Source organism: Rhamphochromis longiceps, linkage group LG5 (assembly GCF_057381845.1).
Source record: "Rhamphochromis longiceps isolate RC_006_pf linkage group LG5, R_longiceps_female_GT1.1, whole genome shotgun sequence".
NCBI classification, from domain to species: domain Eukaryota; kingdom Metazoa; phylum Chordata; class Actinopteri; order Cichliformes; family Cichlidae; genus Rhamphochromis; species Rhamphochromis longiceps.
Genome location: NC_140561.1, coordinates 31,962,836 through 31,981,825, shown reverse-complemented (window position 1 = coordinate 31,981,825; position 18,990 = coordinate 31,962,836). Strand labels below are relative to the sequence as shown.

At 38.3% G+C, this 18,990-nt stretch overlaps 1 protein-coding gene across 2 annotated transcripts; it reads right to left on the bottom strand.

The window, feature by feature from the left end:
- Nucleotides 1-7,720: 7,720 nt before the first annotated feature.
- On the bottom strand, nt 7,721-17,035 carry agtrap (angiotensin II receptor-associated protein). 2 transcript variants are annotated; one of them, XM_085407233.1, is made up of 5 exons: nt 16,855-17,028; nt 15,934-15,968; nt 15,634-15,742; nt 13,515-13,710; nt 7,721-8,663 (listed from the first exon to the last, which is right to left on the bottom strand). In XM_085407233.1, exons 1-5 carry the CDS (start codon nt 16,879-16,881, stop codon nt 8,539-8,541), a joined length of 492 nt encoding a protein of 163 aa, XP_085263359.1. In that variant the 5' UTR covers nt 16,882-17,028; the 3' UTR covers nt 7,721-8,538. The 2 variants fall into 2 exon arrangements, with proteins under 2 accessions (XP_085263359.1, XP_085263360.1); XM_085407234.1 differs by lacking the exon at nt 7,721-8,663 and adding an exon at nt 8,704-10,070 and having other exon boundaries at nt 16,855-17,035.
- Nucleotides 17,036-18,990: the final 1,955 nt, after the last annotated feature.

Genomic DNA, 18,990 nt, shown 5'->3' with positions numbered 1-18,990 from the left:
GATTCAGGAGAAATTGGGTCAGGGAAGAAATTTAAATGTATGACAATAAGATGAATGCAGTTAGTGCAAATAGAGCAGATTAAGAATAAAACCACATGGTTTTATAATGAGGGTGAAAATACAGTTAAAAGTCTTAATTATGCTGCATACAGAAGTGCACTTAATATGAAAACATAACTCTAATTAGCTCTAAAAATTAGCTGGCTGGAAATGGTTTGACAGGTTAATTTGTTAAAATGTGCTATTATATTTGAATGGATTACAGTTACAAAGATCATATGAGAGCAATGGAAATTTTCCACAAAGGATTAACAAGTTAACAGAAATAAATAAATAAGAATACCTGCTTCTGAATCACAGTCATGGGAAGTCTGTTCAGGCACTGATGCCCTTGGACTGCCCTAATAAATTACACATTAATCTGACTGTAATACTTGGTCCCAGTGAAATGTTAAAGGAATAAACATTTTAGGAAAATTATTAACAGACTTTCTAGTGGAGATCTAGATAAGAAGAGTAATATCTCCATGTCTGAGGCTTGTAGTGTAACCTAGTTGAGTTGGAAAAGGGTATGGCAGCCTGCGTAGTGAGAATATTTGAATATTCTGTAAGATTAAAGCATAGACTATATATAAAAGATGGTTTCTCCACATTTCAGAGCCTCAGTATTAGGATTTTAGGACCTGTAGAGATGATCCACTGTGGTGAGCCCTAAAGGCAGGAGGACAAAGAGGAGGAAGAAGAATTATTTTTGGTCACTTTCATGTTTTTTGGAGGTCGGACTCACCAGTTATCTACTAGTCATCTACTCACCAGCAAGCTAGTTTTGCAAGTTGGGCAGTTTAAAACAGTGTCCAGAAGAAGTCACATGACCACTTGAGATTAAGCATTTCTAAGCACAGATTGCTAAATTAGTGCGTTACATTTGTATATATAGAAAGATCTTAGAGATAATAAAATCAAACGCTGAGAAAAATCAAAGACCATTTGGTTTTTCCATTTAAGCTTGTAAGAGTTTTCCTTCGAAGTTTGATATAAGGGTCACATGGTTACACCTGATGGCCACAACTTTCTTTACTCTTTTTTTCCCTCATAAATTAGATCAAATGTTCACAGATATTGGACTTTGTTACCAGGATACCAACCAGTGTTGATGATTTTTAAAGTGAATATAAAAACATGTCTCTGTTATGAAACATTGAGTGTCTTATAGTCTTGCATACCCAAAATTAAAAAATAAACCTTTAATGCCAGAAGTATAACAAAATAAACAAAGGACCCAAAAATCCCAAAACATTTGCAGAACAGGAAATCCAAATATCAGATTTCACTGAGACCACAGAACAAGGAGACACAGTAAAATGGACAACACAACAAACGATAAGCAGAGACAGACAATTATACAAAAGGTAACGAGGGGAGAACAGGTGGGGAACACAGCTGTAACTAATCAGGAACAATGAGCCAACAAGGCAATAAAACTAAACAGCGCCAGAAATGAAAGACTACCAAAATAAAACAGGAAGAAACTGTAACTAAACTAAGAATGCAGAAATGGAAAACTGAGGATACGCTGATGAAAGGACAAACTATACAGAACTCCAAAGCTAAGCTAATTTACAAAAGAAACAAATTCAAAATAGAGGAATCATGAACTCTCAAAGGAGAAAATCCTTCTCAAAAATAAAGAATAGGGAAATAAGCCCGCTGCATTTAACCCATTCACCCAGTGAAGCAGTCAGCAGCCACCACTCCAGCGCCCGGGAGCAGTGTGTAGGGACGGTACCTTGCTCAGGGGTACCTCAGAGTAGCGGTTCAGTGAATTCGAACCTCCGACCTTTCGATCACCACTCTACCTACTGAGCTATCCCTCCCTCATAAAAAACTACAAACCTGAGGTCCAAGAACCAGGGAGGATATCAGTCATTATTCCTGTGATTATTCCTATTGGGCCTTTATGAGTTTTGCAGAGCACGAGCATTACATTTGTTATTTACAACCTTTTCCTTTTTTTTGTCAGTTCTAGGCCTTTTTATTCACTTACACTATTTGTAAGTGAATATTTGTCTTTAAATTTCTGTCTTCTTAATGATTCCTGATGTGATGCAGACTGAGTGATTGTTATAACCAAACTGCCTTTGCAGAATGGTTTCAGAACTGTTTAATTGAACTGAAATTAGGGCTGAAGTAGCACCTTTTTCCAGATTTCTTTTTGTGAAATAACCCTGAGAAACACTGACTCTGTTTTCACTGTGTTTACTTAGTTTTATTTTATATCCTGCAAATAAATCAGTCCTTGCTTAATGGGCAGGGGTTTGCTGACCCCCTTCTCTTCAGGCTCGTGTGGACTGGAGGGTAATTGGAATCAATTTTGATGCCGTTATCGCTGGTGGCAGATGCACGAGGCTGCAGTGTGAAAAGGTCAAGGGTTGAGAGCGCTCTCCTAGGGGACTCAAGATGCCTGAGGCATAAAAATGTCACTGCTGGATCAATTTCACATGTAAACACGTTTTAATCTCAGAGGACTTTTGAGCATTTTTGTTGTTGTTGTTGTTGTTTTTGTAGTTTTCTTATTGCTGGTTGCCGAAGAGCTCCAGAGAGCAGGTGGAGGGTTAAGATGTTGAAGATTGGGATATCAAAGTAACGCTTTCCATAACTTATCGTCTACGAAAGCCAAAGATTCTTTCTCCTGTGCATCTAGACTCAATTAGAGACTCGTCAGCTTGAGCTTGTCAATAAATATATATATATATTTTATCACTCACTTCCCCCATGTTGTATAATTTACCCAGGAACACAGCCAAGGGAGTCAGGTTGACCTCAGTTGCTTTCAGGGTCACATTTTTACCCTCACCCTCAGCTGAAAGCATGTCATTAAAAATATTTTTTCCTTTGTATTTACACAGAGATCGCATTTATAAATAGAAATTTATTTTAACCTGAGTTTTTGTTTGAGGAGAGAGAAAACAATAAAGACTAACAAGAGAAAGAAGGGCAAAAATAAATGAAAAATGAGTGTATGGAATACGTAAAACCGCCATAACATAAACTGTAAATTTAAGCTAACAGACTAGATTGTGTTACTAATTCTTATATTCAAATGTATCTCATTAGAGACAAAAAAATGAAACTGTAGTAATGCCATCATTTATCTCAGTCACCACAGAGAAATTATCAGATTTCCTAAATAAACAATATGGAGGAATAAAAACGTAGCTCACTTAACAACATAAATTCCCTTAAAAACCCTACAGGCCAGTTTCATTTCAGAAATATTGGACACCTAAAGATGCTGAAAATTGGTGTTGGAAGTCTGCAGTCCTGATGCCCACGCATTCATTTTTTTTCAGACCTCTCTAGGGATCATGGTTAATGCAATAACAGAGCTGACAAATTGAGTTGGTTTTATTGCGTATACCACAATGGCAGTGAGTGAGCGTGTCCTTGACTCGGAGGAATCAGGTGTGAGCCCGAGGATGTGTTAAACCTGCATGCATGCAAGGCTCAGGAGAGGCAGTCCTGCAGCTCCTTATTAATCAACAGCTTGTTGAGCTCGTGGCCATTCCTCCTCCCCCACCTCCTCTGGTGCACCTTCACACTCTGTCGTCTTCATACGTTGTTTTTTTTTTTCCCCTTTCTCTTTTAAAGCCACAGCCTCTCATTCTATCTTTCACAGGTTATCTATACATTATGTCCTCAGCTAGCTGTTATCACAAGAAAAAAGAAAGGAAATTATTTTTCAAAGATCATCACGGTACCTTGTTTTTGACCGTATCCTCAAATCATTTGACCAAATGAATTAAACATCTTCCCCAGGTGTGAATAATCAACTCAACTTGAACTGCAATCGTGATCCTACTCTGTATGCTGAGAACATATTAACTGTGCTGTTTGGTTCTTTCAGTTTTATGGCTTGCTGTTGGCTGACATCCCTCCTGGATGACCTACAATATGGCAGATAAATAATATGAGAAAAAAAATATGTCTGCTGTCTCCATGTTTATAGTTGGAGGGTTGCTCATATATGTTTGTCTCTTTTAAAACAGTGGAGTGCCAAGTTGAAAGTGGAAATGAGACACTTTGCAAACTTCACTTGTGTTTTTGTATATTCAAAACTTTTCAGCCATCACCTCAAAGGTGTCTTTTTACAACAAGGCTGAATAAGGCAGTACAGTGCGTAAGTCACAATCTCATTAATGCGATCAATCATTTATTATCCTAAATCAACCATCTAGCCAACCAAACAGTAGAGAGTAAAATTTATAGAGGGAAAAAACTCATTCCCATAGAAAAAAGCAAACATTTAATCAAAAGCATAGTGTGTCACTATAGGGCAGCACAGTGGTGCAGTGATTAGCACTGTTGCCTCACAGCAAGAAGGTCCTAAGTTGGATTCCACCACCTGGTAGGGGCCTTTCTTCCCTTGTTTGGGTTAGCTTAATTGGTAAACCTAAATTAGGTGTGAGTGTAAATGATTGTCTGTCTCTATTAGACTGGCGCCACCTGTCCAGGGCGTACCCTGCCTCACGCCCTATGTTAGGGGCCCCAGCCCCCCCGTGACCCTGACGAGGATAAGCGGAAGAGAATGGATGCGTGGATGTTAAAATATGTGGGGTTTATTCCAAGAGGTTTAAGAGTTTACTTTTTTTGACCTGTTAACCTCTTGGTATGCGCACACAGCAGCTTCTTCGTCTCAGTGCATCTTAATTGAGCTCCCTAAAAAGGTGGCAGTGCTTTAGGATCATATTTTTTTGTCTTTAAATGGTAGAGGTTGCACTTACCAGTGCAAGAAGAAACTGTTTACTGAATACATAACTAATATTGTTTGAAGCATCCTGAGCTCATGCAGTGATTTCCATTGCATACACCACTACAGAATCGTGTCTATTTTACACGACTGCTCCCTGTGGATCACAATCGTTGTGTTTTGATTTCGTCCTTGTGTGTGGAATCTGGCCAATCCTACGAGTCTTTTAATATTGCGCACCATAGATGATGAGCAAATACTTTGAATATACGGATTTGCAGTCTTTGACAAATTGGTGAACTGTCCCCATTTTTATTTCTGAAAGACTCTTTTGAAATGTTCTTTCTTTTACATGAAGTTTATATAATTTTTAAATCATTTAATTCTATTTTTATGTCAATTTTACACTGTTTTGTAACATTTTTTTAAACTCAACAATACTATTGTGGCAGAAACTGAATTTCCCTGCTTTATAAAGAAGCCCACAAAGTACTACAATCTACAAACAGATGACAAAGCTCTCAGCTCAAGGGCTTTCAGCTCAACAGCCTGCACATTTGAGGACAATAAACCATTTAAGCTAACTACCTCATCATAATAAAAGCCCTTAGTGACAAAAACCTTGACTGCAGGTTCATAATCTGTTAACTTACTACTTTTAGAGTATATAAAATGTTTTCATTTACAACATAATTTACTGAGCCACACCTGTTTTCACCAGAGGTGTGGGTAAAAAATGCTAATGAGGTGGTTTACATTCCACGCGTGTACAACTGTGTCACTTGAATTTTTATAATTGTGCTGAGGGAGGCAGTGGAGAACGAATCCTTCACTTTCATGATTCTTTTGTGTGTATTAAACATTTGTGTCATTTTAACTCACTCATTGTAGCGTGAATTTGCCAAAATGTGCCAAAATTGAAAGTAGTGTGACTCTCAGAACATGCACAGTGGAGTGCAAAAATGGTTTAGTGCATGGAGGACAGGAAGATGAATGTCTTTTCTTGTCTTCTGTGACGGGGGTACAAATGAATGGTAAAGATATATGTTAGTGGAGCAGGATGAGAGGAACTAGGTATATGAGAGAAGGTAAAAGAAAAAAAATTAAATTGCAAGAAAATGGACTGTGCAAAACAAAAAATAAAAAAATAAGGTCATATAATAAGGTGATCATCACAGAATCAGTTAAACTTCCACATAATTCTTCATCAATTTCACCTGATTTTGTGCGAATGACACGTGGAGGCCACAGATCACAGATCCCTCTGATTGATGTTTTCATTTTCTTTTTTGTTAGGAGATGAAACCTGCAGCCCACTCAGGCCCACTCCTTCAGGTATTTTCATCCACACCATGTTAACTGTGTGTCTCCTGCACACTCAGAGGTGTGGAGGAGATTGACCATTAAACACAAAAGAAATACATTGCTCTAAAAGGGCAACAATCCAGCTGCTGGTCCGGTACCTGCTCCTTTATGTGGGCAGGAACAAAAGGAGCACTGCCAGAGCACAACAAAAGGCCTCTGGCAGGCTACTTGTGTGTGTTTCACACCAAACTCTCAGAATCAGAATCCACGAGGGTGGAATGAAAGCATGATGTGATGTAGTGGGACCTCTGCTCACAGCCCGGTGGTAGAGAACACCAGAACCCTCAGCTACATCCAGTTCTCCTTACAAATTAGAGGTGGTTCACAAAAAAGTCTGGAGATGCGACGGCAAAAACTATGCAACATGTGCAAGCATGACAGCAAACATATGGGAAGGTATATCCTTTGAGGGTTGCACAGACCTGAATGTGCTAACCAACCCTGACTGTTATTAGGTGCCTGGATAAAATCCTCAGTCGCACTGTTAGACCTTATCTTGGTGCACTAAGTACCACCTGGTGCAGGACAATGACTCATATGGCAAACGTGCATAGGCAGCTCCCTGAATGATGAAGGCACTGATGATATTGACTGGCCCTCATGTTCCACAGGCCTGAATCCAGACTTTATGAACTGTGATGCTGAACCTGGACTACAGTCTGTCCAGAAGCTCACTGATGCTTTGATCCAAGTCTGCAAGGAAAGCCCAAGGACACGATCCAGATGTTGCCAGGGCTGAATACAGGTACGTGGGGACCATGCTATAGTGAAAGTAGCCTCAGCCTGTGATATGTGAATTAAGTGTTAGTTTAATTTTTTATCTTAACTATAGAAATTCTTAGTAGCAACAGCAGTAATGTCTGTTTAAACCTAACGTAAAGGCTTGATAAATAACATAAATAGGCTATTAGATTAAACATTTGGCTTAATTAAATTATTCTTGTTAATTTATGGTAACCTGCATTTCTTGTGGTGCAAAAACAGTTTCTCAAAATACAACTTAAACTTTAGAAGTTATAACTTTACATAAGCAATACAGCAAACTGCAACTCTGCATTATTTAGTATGCTTCTTACAGGCTCTTTAGTAACTGCAAGTAAGGTGTGTCTTGTGATCTATATGTCACGCTACTATGGCATGCATAATTTCACATCTCTATACTGTGACCAGTATAGTTACCACATCTCCATTTAGTCACACAGTTTATCAGGATTTCAAAAAAAAACACAAAACTCCAATCTTGTAACACTTTCAAAAGTGAACCGAGTCCAAATTGTCCAAATGATGCAATCCCTGTAGCCGCTTTTCTTTACACTCATATCGCTACCATAGTCAGACAATCTGCCAACAAAAACTGAGAGTACACACTTCTTGAAAAGCTCAGTGAACGACTTGTTGCACATTTTCAGTAACCACAGTGCTGATGTGAACATTTCAAGCTTTGAACACTTTTACTGTAATAATACTTTCTCATATCTCTTGTGCCTACACAGCAGACATATTGTAACATATCAGTATGGTGCGGTCTGTAATTTACGCTAAACACTGTAAACAGGTTTTGCATACTTAAGCAATTTACTTGCAACTATTAGAATAACAAAGAAAACAATCGTTTACTTTTTTTTAATAATCATTAACTGACGATTATGTGATGCTACAAAATCAGCAGTCTCTATATTTTACATTTTGGTAGATTGGCAGCTTGATATGAAAAAAGTCTTAGTATGAAGAAACTAAATATCAGCATAAATGAATAGGGCCCATCTGCTTTGCAGTGAGTGTATTTTCATGCCAAGTTAGGAGATGAAACATTAACTACAGTTCTTGCTATGCGTTCAGTTTGGTTGAAGCAGTTCAAATTTCACATTGCTTTTGTATTTTTTTCACCCAAAGTTTAACTTCCAAGGCACAGCAATGCACATTAATTTCATTTCTCGTTAGTCAAAAACCTCCATTCTAGTCAGCAGAACTGTAATATTTAAAATAAAAAGATCAATTGAAAAATATTAATCTACTGCTTACAAAATGAGAAACGGACTCTTTGCATCCGAAAGTACCACATTTGTGGGAAATAAAAAAGGTAACAGAAAACAAAACCGCTGTAGACACAGCAGTTCGATTCAACACCTGTCTACTAAAAATAGAAGGTGAAAAGTACGGCATCACAGCATGGGAATGGGAGAACAGTTTTTCCTCTGCGTGCGTTCAGCAGGTATGTGCCAAAGTTTGAAATGAAAATGGGTGTAATTATGCCACATTTCACTCTGAAGCTCAAACTGATGACTACTTAGCATAATAAAACTTTCAGAGTTACACGCCAACTGTACAAAACAGGGACGACACAGAATTGATTATAATACTTGTCCCAAAGTGCTGGGCAGGTGTTGCTGAAAGGAAAACACTGCATTGCTCAACGGCTGCTTGGTTCAGTAAGCGCGAACTCCTGGTTTGCTGTCCGGCGTCTGGTTGAAGGGATTTCCTGAGGTAGAGGAGCCATCCTGCTGGTCAATGGACTGATAGGCATCTCGGTTTCGTGATACAGAAGGGAAACCTGCAGAGACAAGCCACAAGTCTTCAACATCAGATTTTAACCACATCTAATCATGGACCTTGGAGACTGGACTGTTGTTGATATACATATTTAAAGTACTGGCACCCAGAAAGCTCAAATCTTTTTCTTTATTGTTTTCCCTTTTTCCTTACACACAGATTCATGAAACGGTTATGCAGATTTGCTATCTTGAGTCAAGTGCCCAGCCATGTCTGTAGAAATATAAATGACAGTGCTTGAATCTGTTATTACCAGCATACATTAAAAATACACACTCCCTCTGATGAATGGTAGACTGAGAAAACAGCCACTTTTATTCAAAATCCTTCTTTGATGGAAGAAGAAATTCCTCCCATTTCCCCACTACTGTTTGATTAGTCATTTTGAGAAGAGTTTGGGCACGGGAACTTCACTGATGTGAGACTGAACATGAAAAATCTCTTGTCCTTCTGTCAGCAGTCAAATAATCAAGATTATTTGAAAAAAATAAATAAATAAATTTACCAGAGGATATAGCTTCCTTGCTGTATTATAGGTGGGAACGTTTATGAAAGATTTTTATAAAGGGACTTCACATGAAGCATCTACAACAAACAGTCCTGACTCTGACATGGCCAGAATATCAACTATCCCCTTTGGCGTTTCAAAGACAGCACCTCTGCACAGTCCAGAGTCCAACTGCGGTGACAAACATGCACCTTTAACGCCAGTAAAACAAGAAATCTGGTTTCACTGCAGCTGTGTGGGAATATTGGCAATAGCCCAAAGATTGACCAAAGGATGGCATCACATAAAGCTCAACAAAGCGTGTGCATAAAACCAGGCCATACTCACTGTCTAGTATCACATCACATCATGTTGATTTTAATTAGGCTCATTTTAGAATGTGCAGCATCATGCAGCTCTGCTTTAAATACATGCAAATACAATGCAAGAGCACAAATGAGGCATCTGGGGACTAAAAACCTGAATAAACCATATAGCTGATGCAAACTTTCAGATACATATAAACTCCTAAAATACAATAAATAGTGTTTGCATAAGAGCAATCTCTACAAACAAACATAGCAATGCAGGCAGGTATGGGCTTACTGAAGGTGGGAACAGTCAAATTAAAAGACAGATTTAAAAAAAACAAAAAAAACACACAAAGAGATGGACAGCAGAACACTGACAAGATGATTGTTTAGAAATAAATACAAAAGGGGAAAAAAAATAAATCTATTTCTCTTTATCATCCTGCAGCCTGATATGGAATCTTACTTCCTGCATAGAAGGAGTTGGAAGAGGATGATTGGAGGAGAGAAACTGTAAAAAGGGAAGAGGCCAGGAATCAATAGCGGCGCCCAATAAAGGCACTGTCAGCACTGTCCGTAGTGCATCGACTGTCCACAGAGGTCTCAAAGTCTGAGAGGTCAAAAGGTTGAAGAGAAGAGAAGAGAAGAAGAAATGATCAAATTCCAACTACAACAACAAAAATCAGCCTTTACAAAAAATAAATACTAAGGTGTGACAGTAAGGTATGCCAAAGAGCAAAGGATGACATGCAAGAAAAATAATGACATTTTAAGTTGGGAACAAATATTTAAGGAGTGCACATTAATTTAATTTAGGAGCACATTAATTTAAGGGTAATGCATGGCAGGCAGTCTGCTAAGCTGCAATTTACTTAGTTATTGCTAGCAAGGCTGTTGCACTTTACATCACGGCACAGTTCTGGTACAGTTCACACATAATGGCAGCAGACTCATTGCTCAAAATTAATGATAAGTGTTTAAAAGATGAGTCTGTCATTTCAGACGTGCTATGTTTATCTAGCAACCAACCGTCAATTTTCCAGTCGTTTGTTGTATTTAGTTTCCCTGGCTGCAGAGTTTTTACTAACTTTTCAATGTCTTGAGGTGCACTGTATGAAAATGAGACTCCTAAAAACAGTCTTAAATATGCATTTGTTGGCTAAAGCTTAAAGGTCCCTGGTAGGCGTTAGGCCTAGTATTTACTGTATGATGTGGAAACTGTTCAGACTGCTATTTGGTCTGTCTACAATAGTCTTTGCATGCACACGATTAAAAATCAAACTACACAAACGCAGAGATAAAAATTAATCTTATCTGTGTGTGTGTTTTTAAGCACTTGCTAAGTCTCTTTAGCAAATACGACCCTGGATAACACTGGCACAGTTTGAGATATGAAGTTATTCAAACCATTAATAAATGGCTTTTTCTAATGCCAATTTAAAACCTCAAAATGATTGCAGTTAGCCGTAAACATAAATAGGATACCAAACTCAAAGATGGAGCCTTTTCACTCTAAAAAAAATTGTCCACATTTTTTTTGTAGCTCGTTGAGGCCAGAGGTCAGAAGTGAATGGCCAGAGTGCTTCAAGCTGATAGGAAGGCAAAAGCAACTCATTACAACCAAGGTGTGCAGAACAAAAACAACAACAATCTTTCTATAATTTAAAATCTTTATAATCTTTATAACCTCTTTCTGCTATTTGCACATTTTTTACTGTAAATTTCTAAGTTAATTTGTAAATTTTTGTAGTAACCTGTAAATTGTAAATACTGTAAAACTTTTTTCTGTCATTTAATAGTCGGGCATTGCACAGCTACAAACATTTCACCCCATGTCATACTTTGTATGGTTGTGTGTGTGTGACAAATAAAATTTGAATTTGAATTTGAAACCCTTCAAACTTGTAACATGGGCTACAGTAGCAGCAGGCACCACTCCCCTCAGCTAAGAACAGTAAAATGAGGCTACAATTTTAAACTGGACTACAGAAGACTGTAAAAAAAAAAAAAGGGTGCCCTGTCTAATAAGCCTCAATTCCTACTGCACGAGAGCTGCCAAGTTACCCAGCAGGATAAGTTGGAATCTCACAAACCTCAAATCATCACAAAATAGTTTCTTGAAGATTACAATGATCTCACTGTAATGCCACGAGATCTGAATCTAAGAATGAACCTTTGGGATGTGATGGAAAAGGAAATTCAGCTGACAAATCTGCAACATAGTGTGATGCAGTCGTGTCAATATGGATCAATATCTTTGAAAAATGTTTCCAGAACCGTGTTGAATCTATGCCATGAAGAATTAAGGCAGGTCTGAAGACAAAATAGGGCCAAACCCATTAAAAACAAGATGTACATAAAAAAAATGCTACCATCTATGGCTCACAAATGAGAAGGCACCTTTTCCTTTCAATTTTGCTTATGGCTTTTAATTACCTGCCAATCATTCACAGTGTAAACAAAATCACAGCTTATTACTTGCTGTTCTTTTTCAATGCTTTCATCTACCCATGTAAAGTACGTGCCTCACCTCTATGTGCTTTGACAGTCTGGATTTGCCTGTTTATAGGTGCTAAGCACTGGTTGGTTTAATGACCACAGTCACTTTGACTGACTGCAAAAGTGTGACGGCTCAAATGTGCAGTTTTTGCTTCATTGGATGTAAAACTTAAGTCTAATACACAAACTCAGAGTAATTCAACCACCATAAGAGGTCCATCAATCAAAATTCTGGGAGCCCCAAATACCTGAATCAACAGTTCACTCATACACACTTGATTGTCTGGTTCCCAGAGTGCTCAGTGCAGCGGGGAACCATATAGATGCCAACAACGCAATCAGGCAGCAATTAAAACTCACATAATCTGAAACTGACATTAGCCGCTTTCATCAGTCATTACACACTCTAATGGATGTACCTGCTGTGTGAATGTGGCGGTAAAGTAAAACCACAGAGAGAGCACATTCATCAATATTCAATTATCTGCCAAGCATGCAGGAAATATATTTTGTCAACTGCAGTTTTGGGTCGCAATGCAAGAGAAATTTCATTACTTTACCCAGCGTGACATGAAATAACATAGTATTTTGGCCTATAATACTAATATTAATAGTAATAAAATTGCGTTACACCAACAATATGTGGTTTTATTTTTCCCATTTGTGTTGTTGTTGCTCTTATTATGGATCAATCGCTAATGAATGAGTAACATTTTCCGGGATTTAAGAGTCCAGCGGACATCACAGCTCAGTGGGATTTCTAATGGAAAAGCTCTCAGCAGAGAGAGATAAAGTCTGCAAATCAATGACCACACACACTTGATCAAACATCCCTTCACTTGTTAGCGTGCTTATTAGATGTTTGCCTGCAAACAGAACGCTATACACCCAAAAGTCAGTGCCAACACAAAGAGTCTCTTTCTGTGTTCATCAGATTTGAGTCCATCTGTGTTTCTTTCCACATCACTCCTGTGCTATTTCTGTCCATGTGCTATCATGGCAGATCATACACTCGTAGGCCTGCATGGGCTTAATGTGTTTCTCCATGCAGTATAAACTGGTTGCCAGGATGACACACAAATGTAATAAACATTTCATTGAGAAAGGGTTTCTTTGACTGGCCGAGCTGCAGCTCAAATATTTCTCTGCATTTTAAGTCTTGTGACTGTAACTAATCAGTTTGACGGTGGAATCATCTGCCAGCGCTTTCGCTCAGCGTCCTGCCAGGTTGCTGCTCTCGGCAGGCTTTTCATGGCAAACGGCATAAAACAACACAAGGAAGACATCAAAGTGCCCTTGGACACATGCATTACTCCATACCTTAGAGCTTTGGTCATAAAGTGGTGGGTAGGCTCAGGTATTTTAGATACTTTCTCACTAGTTCTGAAATTATACTGGGAGATGTACCCTCTGTGTTGTGTATGTATTTCTGCTTTCATTACCTTTTCACAGCTTTCATGACAACAAAATGAAAAACTGAGGAACCTGAGCCAAAATCTTTTTAAATCTCGAAATGTTTTATGCTACTGTACGTGACCCATCTAGTCGTACTTACCAAAGTTGATGTTGTAATCTCCTCCTCGCTCGCGGTACATTTGGTAGACAAAGAAGCAGGAAATGGGTTTGAGCAGCAGGTTGAGGATGGTCATCCCTGCGCCGAAGCGAAACAAGTCGGTCGAGGCACCGAGAGGGTAGAATATTCCGAGATGGACGATGTCGGTCAATATTGTCAAAATCATCCCTATCAGAAACTACAGGGAGCACACAAAAGAGACATGTAAAGCGACATAATTGTAACATGGAAAATGAAGTCATTTGGTTGGTGGGTGTGATATAAAAAAAAAAAAACTAAAGTATAGCATACATGTTCTGGAAAAAGATTTTTGAGGCAAGCCATTACAAAAAGAGTAAAACAAAACAAGATCTTGTCTTATAATTTGGGACAGTCAATGTCCATATTGTTAAATGAGAAATAACTTTCCAATAAAAAAAGAATTAAATATGAGTTAAACATGCTATTAGTTAAACACTTGAAAATAAGTGAATTCACTTAAGGCACCTGAGAAAAATGCTGCCAGGACTTAACCATACTGGAAAAGATATACAGTGGGCTATATTACCTGCAGCTGATTGGGCGGGTGATTGATCCAATTTAAAATACCACTCAGTGCTAAGAAATCCTGCTTATCCATTAGTTGTGCACCAGTGTTTTTTCTTGATAGATCTTGGACATGAGTGAATATGACATTGGACTTTAATGTACACAAGGTAAAAGGCTCCCCTGTGGTTACATCCCAGCGTCTATAAGTCTAAATTAAGTTCAGTACAGTGACAGAGTCCAGTACTGTCAAACTCTCGTTTTGGTTACTGTCAAAGAATAACACAGTAGACAGCTATTTTGTTCAAGATTCATCCCTTCATTTCAAACACTCAAAGCCTGGACAAAGGTGGACTTTAAGTATAGTTTTGTTAAATCCATCAGTTAAAGTTAGTCATAGTGGGTTAGAGTCATCCACAAAGCTACATAGCCCCCTGAGATTAATATAATTTCCCATCAATTGCAGTAAAGAGTTTGTTTTAGTTAAATAAAATAAGTAACCACATCATTCAAACAGAAACTGAAAGAATCCGTCCATTACAAGGACATGAAGATTTAGAGTGTAACAAATATTTTGCATCAGCATAAAACTATTTATGCAGTGAACACACAACTAAAATGTAGCAACCTCTGGGGCTGAAAAATGAAATAAGAGCTGAAGCTGAAGCACCAAAAGCTGCAGCCCCTGAGGTTGGCTTCACGGGCCAATCAGGTCCCATGCAAAAATGTCCAACGTTACAGCAGAAATGCATAAAGCATTTTGACATCTGGTGTTGTTTAGTGTTCAATCATACAAAAACACACTTGAGTAATTTTAAGCCTGTTTTGATGCAAGTCAGAATAAGCATCCCATTTAATATTACAACACTTTATGAAGGTACCCTGCTAACCAAACTAGCTAGCAATAGATAGCAACTCCTCCTCACTGCCTGCTCATGTTAATATGGTCAGATTTGACTTGGAAAAAAAAATGAACACAGCCAAAGCCAGAATGTGAAACTCGATCCAAAACTAAAGCCATGAAAAACCACATACCATTGTGGCCATCTTCTATATACAGTCTATGAGAAGGGCTCAGTACTTTGTTGACCCACAGTCAGGATGAGGCGCTTAATAGTTTCCTCTGACAGACAGAAGAGCCAACTGCACAAGTTTTCCTTCTATCTGATAACGGCTCTCATTAAAAGCTGTTCTTGCTTCAGAACACAATCAAAAAACAATTCTGAAGTCACACTTTTGTTTAGTTTTTTTTCCCCTTAGTCAGCTGATGTCACTAATGTACAATGGAAACACCAGTCACGGGTTCAGAGTTACGGTATGATATGGGTTGACAATTCTGAAACTTCAAACATTTAAATTACATTTGCTTAAGGAGCCATTTTAAACTGTCTGAGGGCCTCAGCTACTGTACTGTGGTAAATTAAGGGCTCTTTTTCAAAGGGATGCTCACAGAATGCCCTAGATTCCACAGACAAATAGGTTAGCACAGATATGCAGCACTGCACCTAAAGTTGGACTACTTTATGTGTCACATGATGCTATAAGAGCGTATGAAGAAATGAAGGCAGAGACTCACCATGATCACTGCATCTATTGAGTCCCTCTGTGCAATCGCCCACACTCCAACTGCTAAAACGCTAAAGTTCGCCCATGTGAAGGCCACCGACAGCCACACCATACTCCCCCTGAAGGAAACACACAATTCATACGAGACAGATTCTTACACACCCCAGGAGAGTTACGTGCGATTTCACAGAGGATGAGACATGTAGGTGAAGGAGTTGACCTGAATCAGGAGTATAAGCATGTGTCTGTGTGCCAAAAGAGGAGAGAAATTCCTCAGGTTTGTGGAAAAAAAGCCTGTGCTCATACTCACCACACTGTAAGCAGCCAGTGCACCAGTACGATGGCCTGGAATAGAGAAGGACAAAAATGTGTTTACACTGAACTGAGACCCAGAACAACCAGTGTATAGCTAAGAATGATGAAACTCTATCACTCAAACACAAGTTAAAAACTTCAAATAATAACTGCGTGCAGCTAATCTGCAGCAATGATTTATCTTTTTATTTAGGTCTCTAAGAGGACCGAAGACATCTTTTTTAACCTCGCCAAATTGCATTTTTTTATACATATGATTTCCTTCAATTCTGTGAAACAAAGTAAAATTAACTCATTTCAAAAAACTTTAAGAGATAAATGAACGAATGACTGAACACACTAAATGAATATAAAAATGCACCATCGTGCAGAAACTGTTAGTGTCCTCCAAGCTTACTTTTAACATCACAGGTTTTATAATCCTTGAAAGAGCTGTCCAAAATTACATTTGACCCATTTTATTCTTTGGACAGAGCACAAGGACACTTTTGTCCCTGTTCAGTTTCACGGTTAATCAAAGGCATCAGTTCATCAGTTAATGTTCATCACAGAATATAGTTTGTCTCTACTATTTTTTGATACCTTAGTTCCCCCCAAATTCACTGCATATGAGTGTTTAAAGTGTTTGTGAAAATAAATATGTTTATATGTTTAAATAATGACCTCTGTCAAAGGACCTGCTGCCACTCAAAATTGTCCTTCAGGGACCGTATCCCCTGAACATTACCTTAAACACTTCTTACTTAATAGCAAAAAGTAGAGCAGCAGTTTGCTGTGATCTGAGTCACAAGCAGAGGAAGGTCGTTGCCACACAGAGGAATTACCACTGAGGAACAGAGCTGACATTTCATTGAAAACCAGCTTTTGTTTGAGCGTACAAGCCGAGGCAATCAGAAACGCAGAAAGTAAACCTCACCTTTAGATTTATGGCAGGGATTTCCATAATTGTCTGTTTGGACAAAGCAGCTCCTCCTTGATCCGATTCGGCGTTTCAACTTGTTAAAGAGCTACATGAAAAAGTACCGCAGTTTCTCTTCTTACACAAACTTCTGTCCAAACCCCTCCTTCCGTCGGCTCAGCCTTGCAAACACAAGCCATGTGACAGCAACCTGACTCGTTCCCATGTGACTCCTGCCCCTCTCACCCCTCACCCCCTCACCCCTTCCCCCAACCCCTGGGGTGCGGTTCAATTGGCAAATTTGCTTAGGAAGGTTACTAACTAACTGAAGAGACCCGGAAATATGTGTGCGGCAGTCAGCCGCTTCCGTGCTTCTTGTATTACTTCCTTAAGCAGAGATTTAATAATAACTGGACGCAAGGAATTATATATATATATATATATATATATATATATATATATATATATATATATATATATATATATATATATATATATATATATATATATATAATTGAAATGATATTTCACTCTTGTTTTTAGTTTATATTCCCCGCATGGTAAATTAAATTAATATTATTGAACTTTTCTTTGCCACACAAACACATGAGATTTCAATTAAAGGTCCAGAATGTATTTAGTACATCTTAGTAGAGTAGCTCAAATAAGTCAAAAGATATCAACCAAAAACTATTCTATTACACATTCTCAGGAGGATATAACTGTACCCGGATTCTCAGCACAGCCCGGTTCAATTTTCCTAAGTGGCCTTTCTAAAAGTATATTAACATAAAAAAATTCTGTGAAGTTTTCAGTGCTGACAGAAAAAAAATACAAGATTAATATAAAAAAATATTATATTATATAAAAAATAGTAACATTTTATTTAAGAGTTATTATTATTCTGTCAACTAAATATAAAGTGTGGTGATGGAGGTTGACTACCCAAGCACCCTGGGCTCCAAAAACTAGTGAAGCTCTCTGATGCCTCTTTCATCCCTTACAAATGAGGCAAAGTGGCTTAGTCCACCCACTCTTGCAGATGCATTCACAGCACAGCTAATTTATTGTATTTTAGTAACCGCTAATCCACATCCCGAATCATGTCTCTACCCAAGTAAGGATAGAAAAAGGAAAAATATTAAAGAAATGCTTGGAGAACAAAGGTCAATGGAGGACAGCTAACAAGTTAAAATGGTTTAGCTATCAGTGGTTGCTAAAGACAGAGAGCCATTGTCAGATGTGACACACTATTAAGTTTACTCAGCACGACTAAACAGCATGAAATTTCAGAAACAGCCAGAGAGAGTGAACCAGCAGCCTCTCCAAAGAGGAACTCAGTAAGTTTATTTCAGTCACTTGTATTTAAAGCAGTTTCAACAGAACATCAACAATGCCAACGTCAAGCAGCATTAAGCTTTATTGTAGGTTGGACCAGCTGTGTCGTAATCAATGCACATTTTGAGGAAGCCTGTGTGTTTACAGCTCATGAACTAGAATACCACAATGACACTGCTTATTAAAAAAATGAGTTTGGTAGTCACGTATATGTTGATAGATGTTTATTATTGTTTGCTACTTCTAATGAGACACTGTCAGGCAGCACACCAACATATCAGCATACACTCTTGCAAACCTTGTCATGCATTATTTAATCATCCTGTATCCACAAGACCATTAGACTGTCATAGATGTTTTGTGTTTGATAACATCAACGGAGCACTAACAGACAGTAGTGTGAAAATGACTTTAAAAGGAAGTTGGGACTGAAGGAGTACTTTGAGCATTTGAACCACTTGCAGCAGATGATGTCTGTTGTTTAAATAGATACTGGTGCAATACATGCCCCCCCCCCCCCCCCCCCCCCAAAAAAAAACAACAACAACAAAAAACAAAAAAACAACAACAACAACCTATAGCCACCTTCACTGAGTTCTCAGTAAACATTTTCCTGATGATGATTGAGTCTTAATGAAAACAACATGTGGACTCAATTCACAAGCATTTTCTTATTGCTAATTCAGATTTCAAAGTAAGCTATAACTTTATTTAGTTCAGACATTTAGTGAAGTCCAATTAAGTCACAGTCTGGTCAAAAGATCTTGCAGGTGCATTCCTGTAAACCTTACACAGCTGGTGTGGAAAAATCTTTTC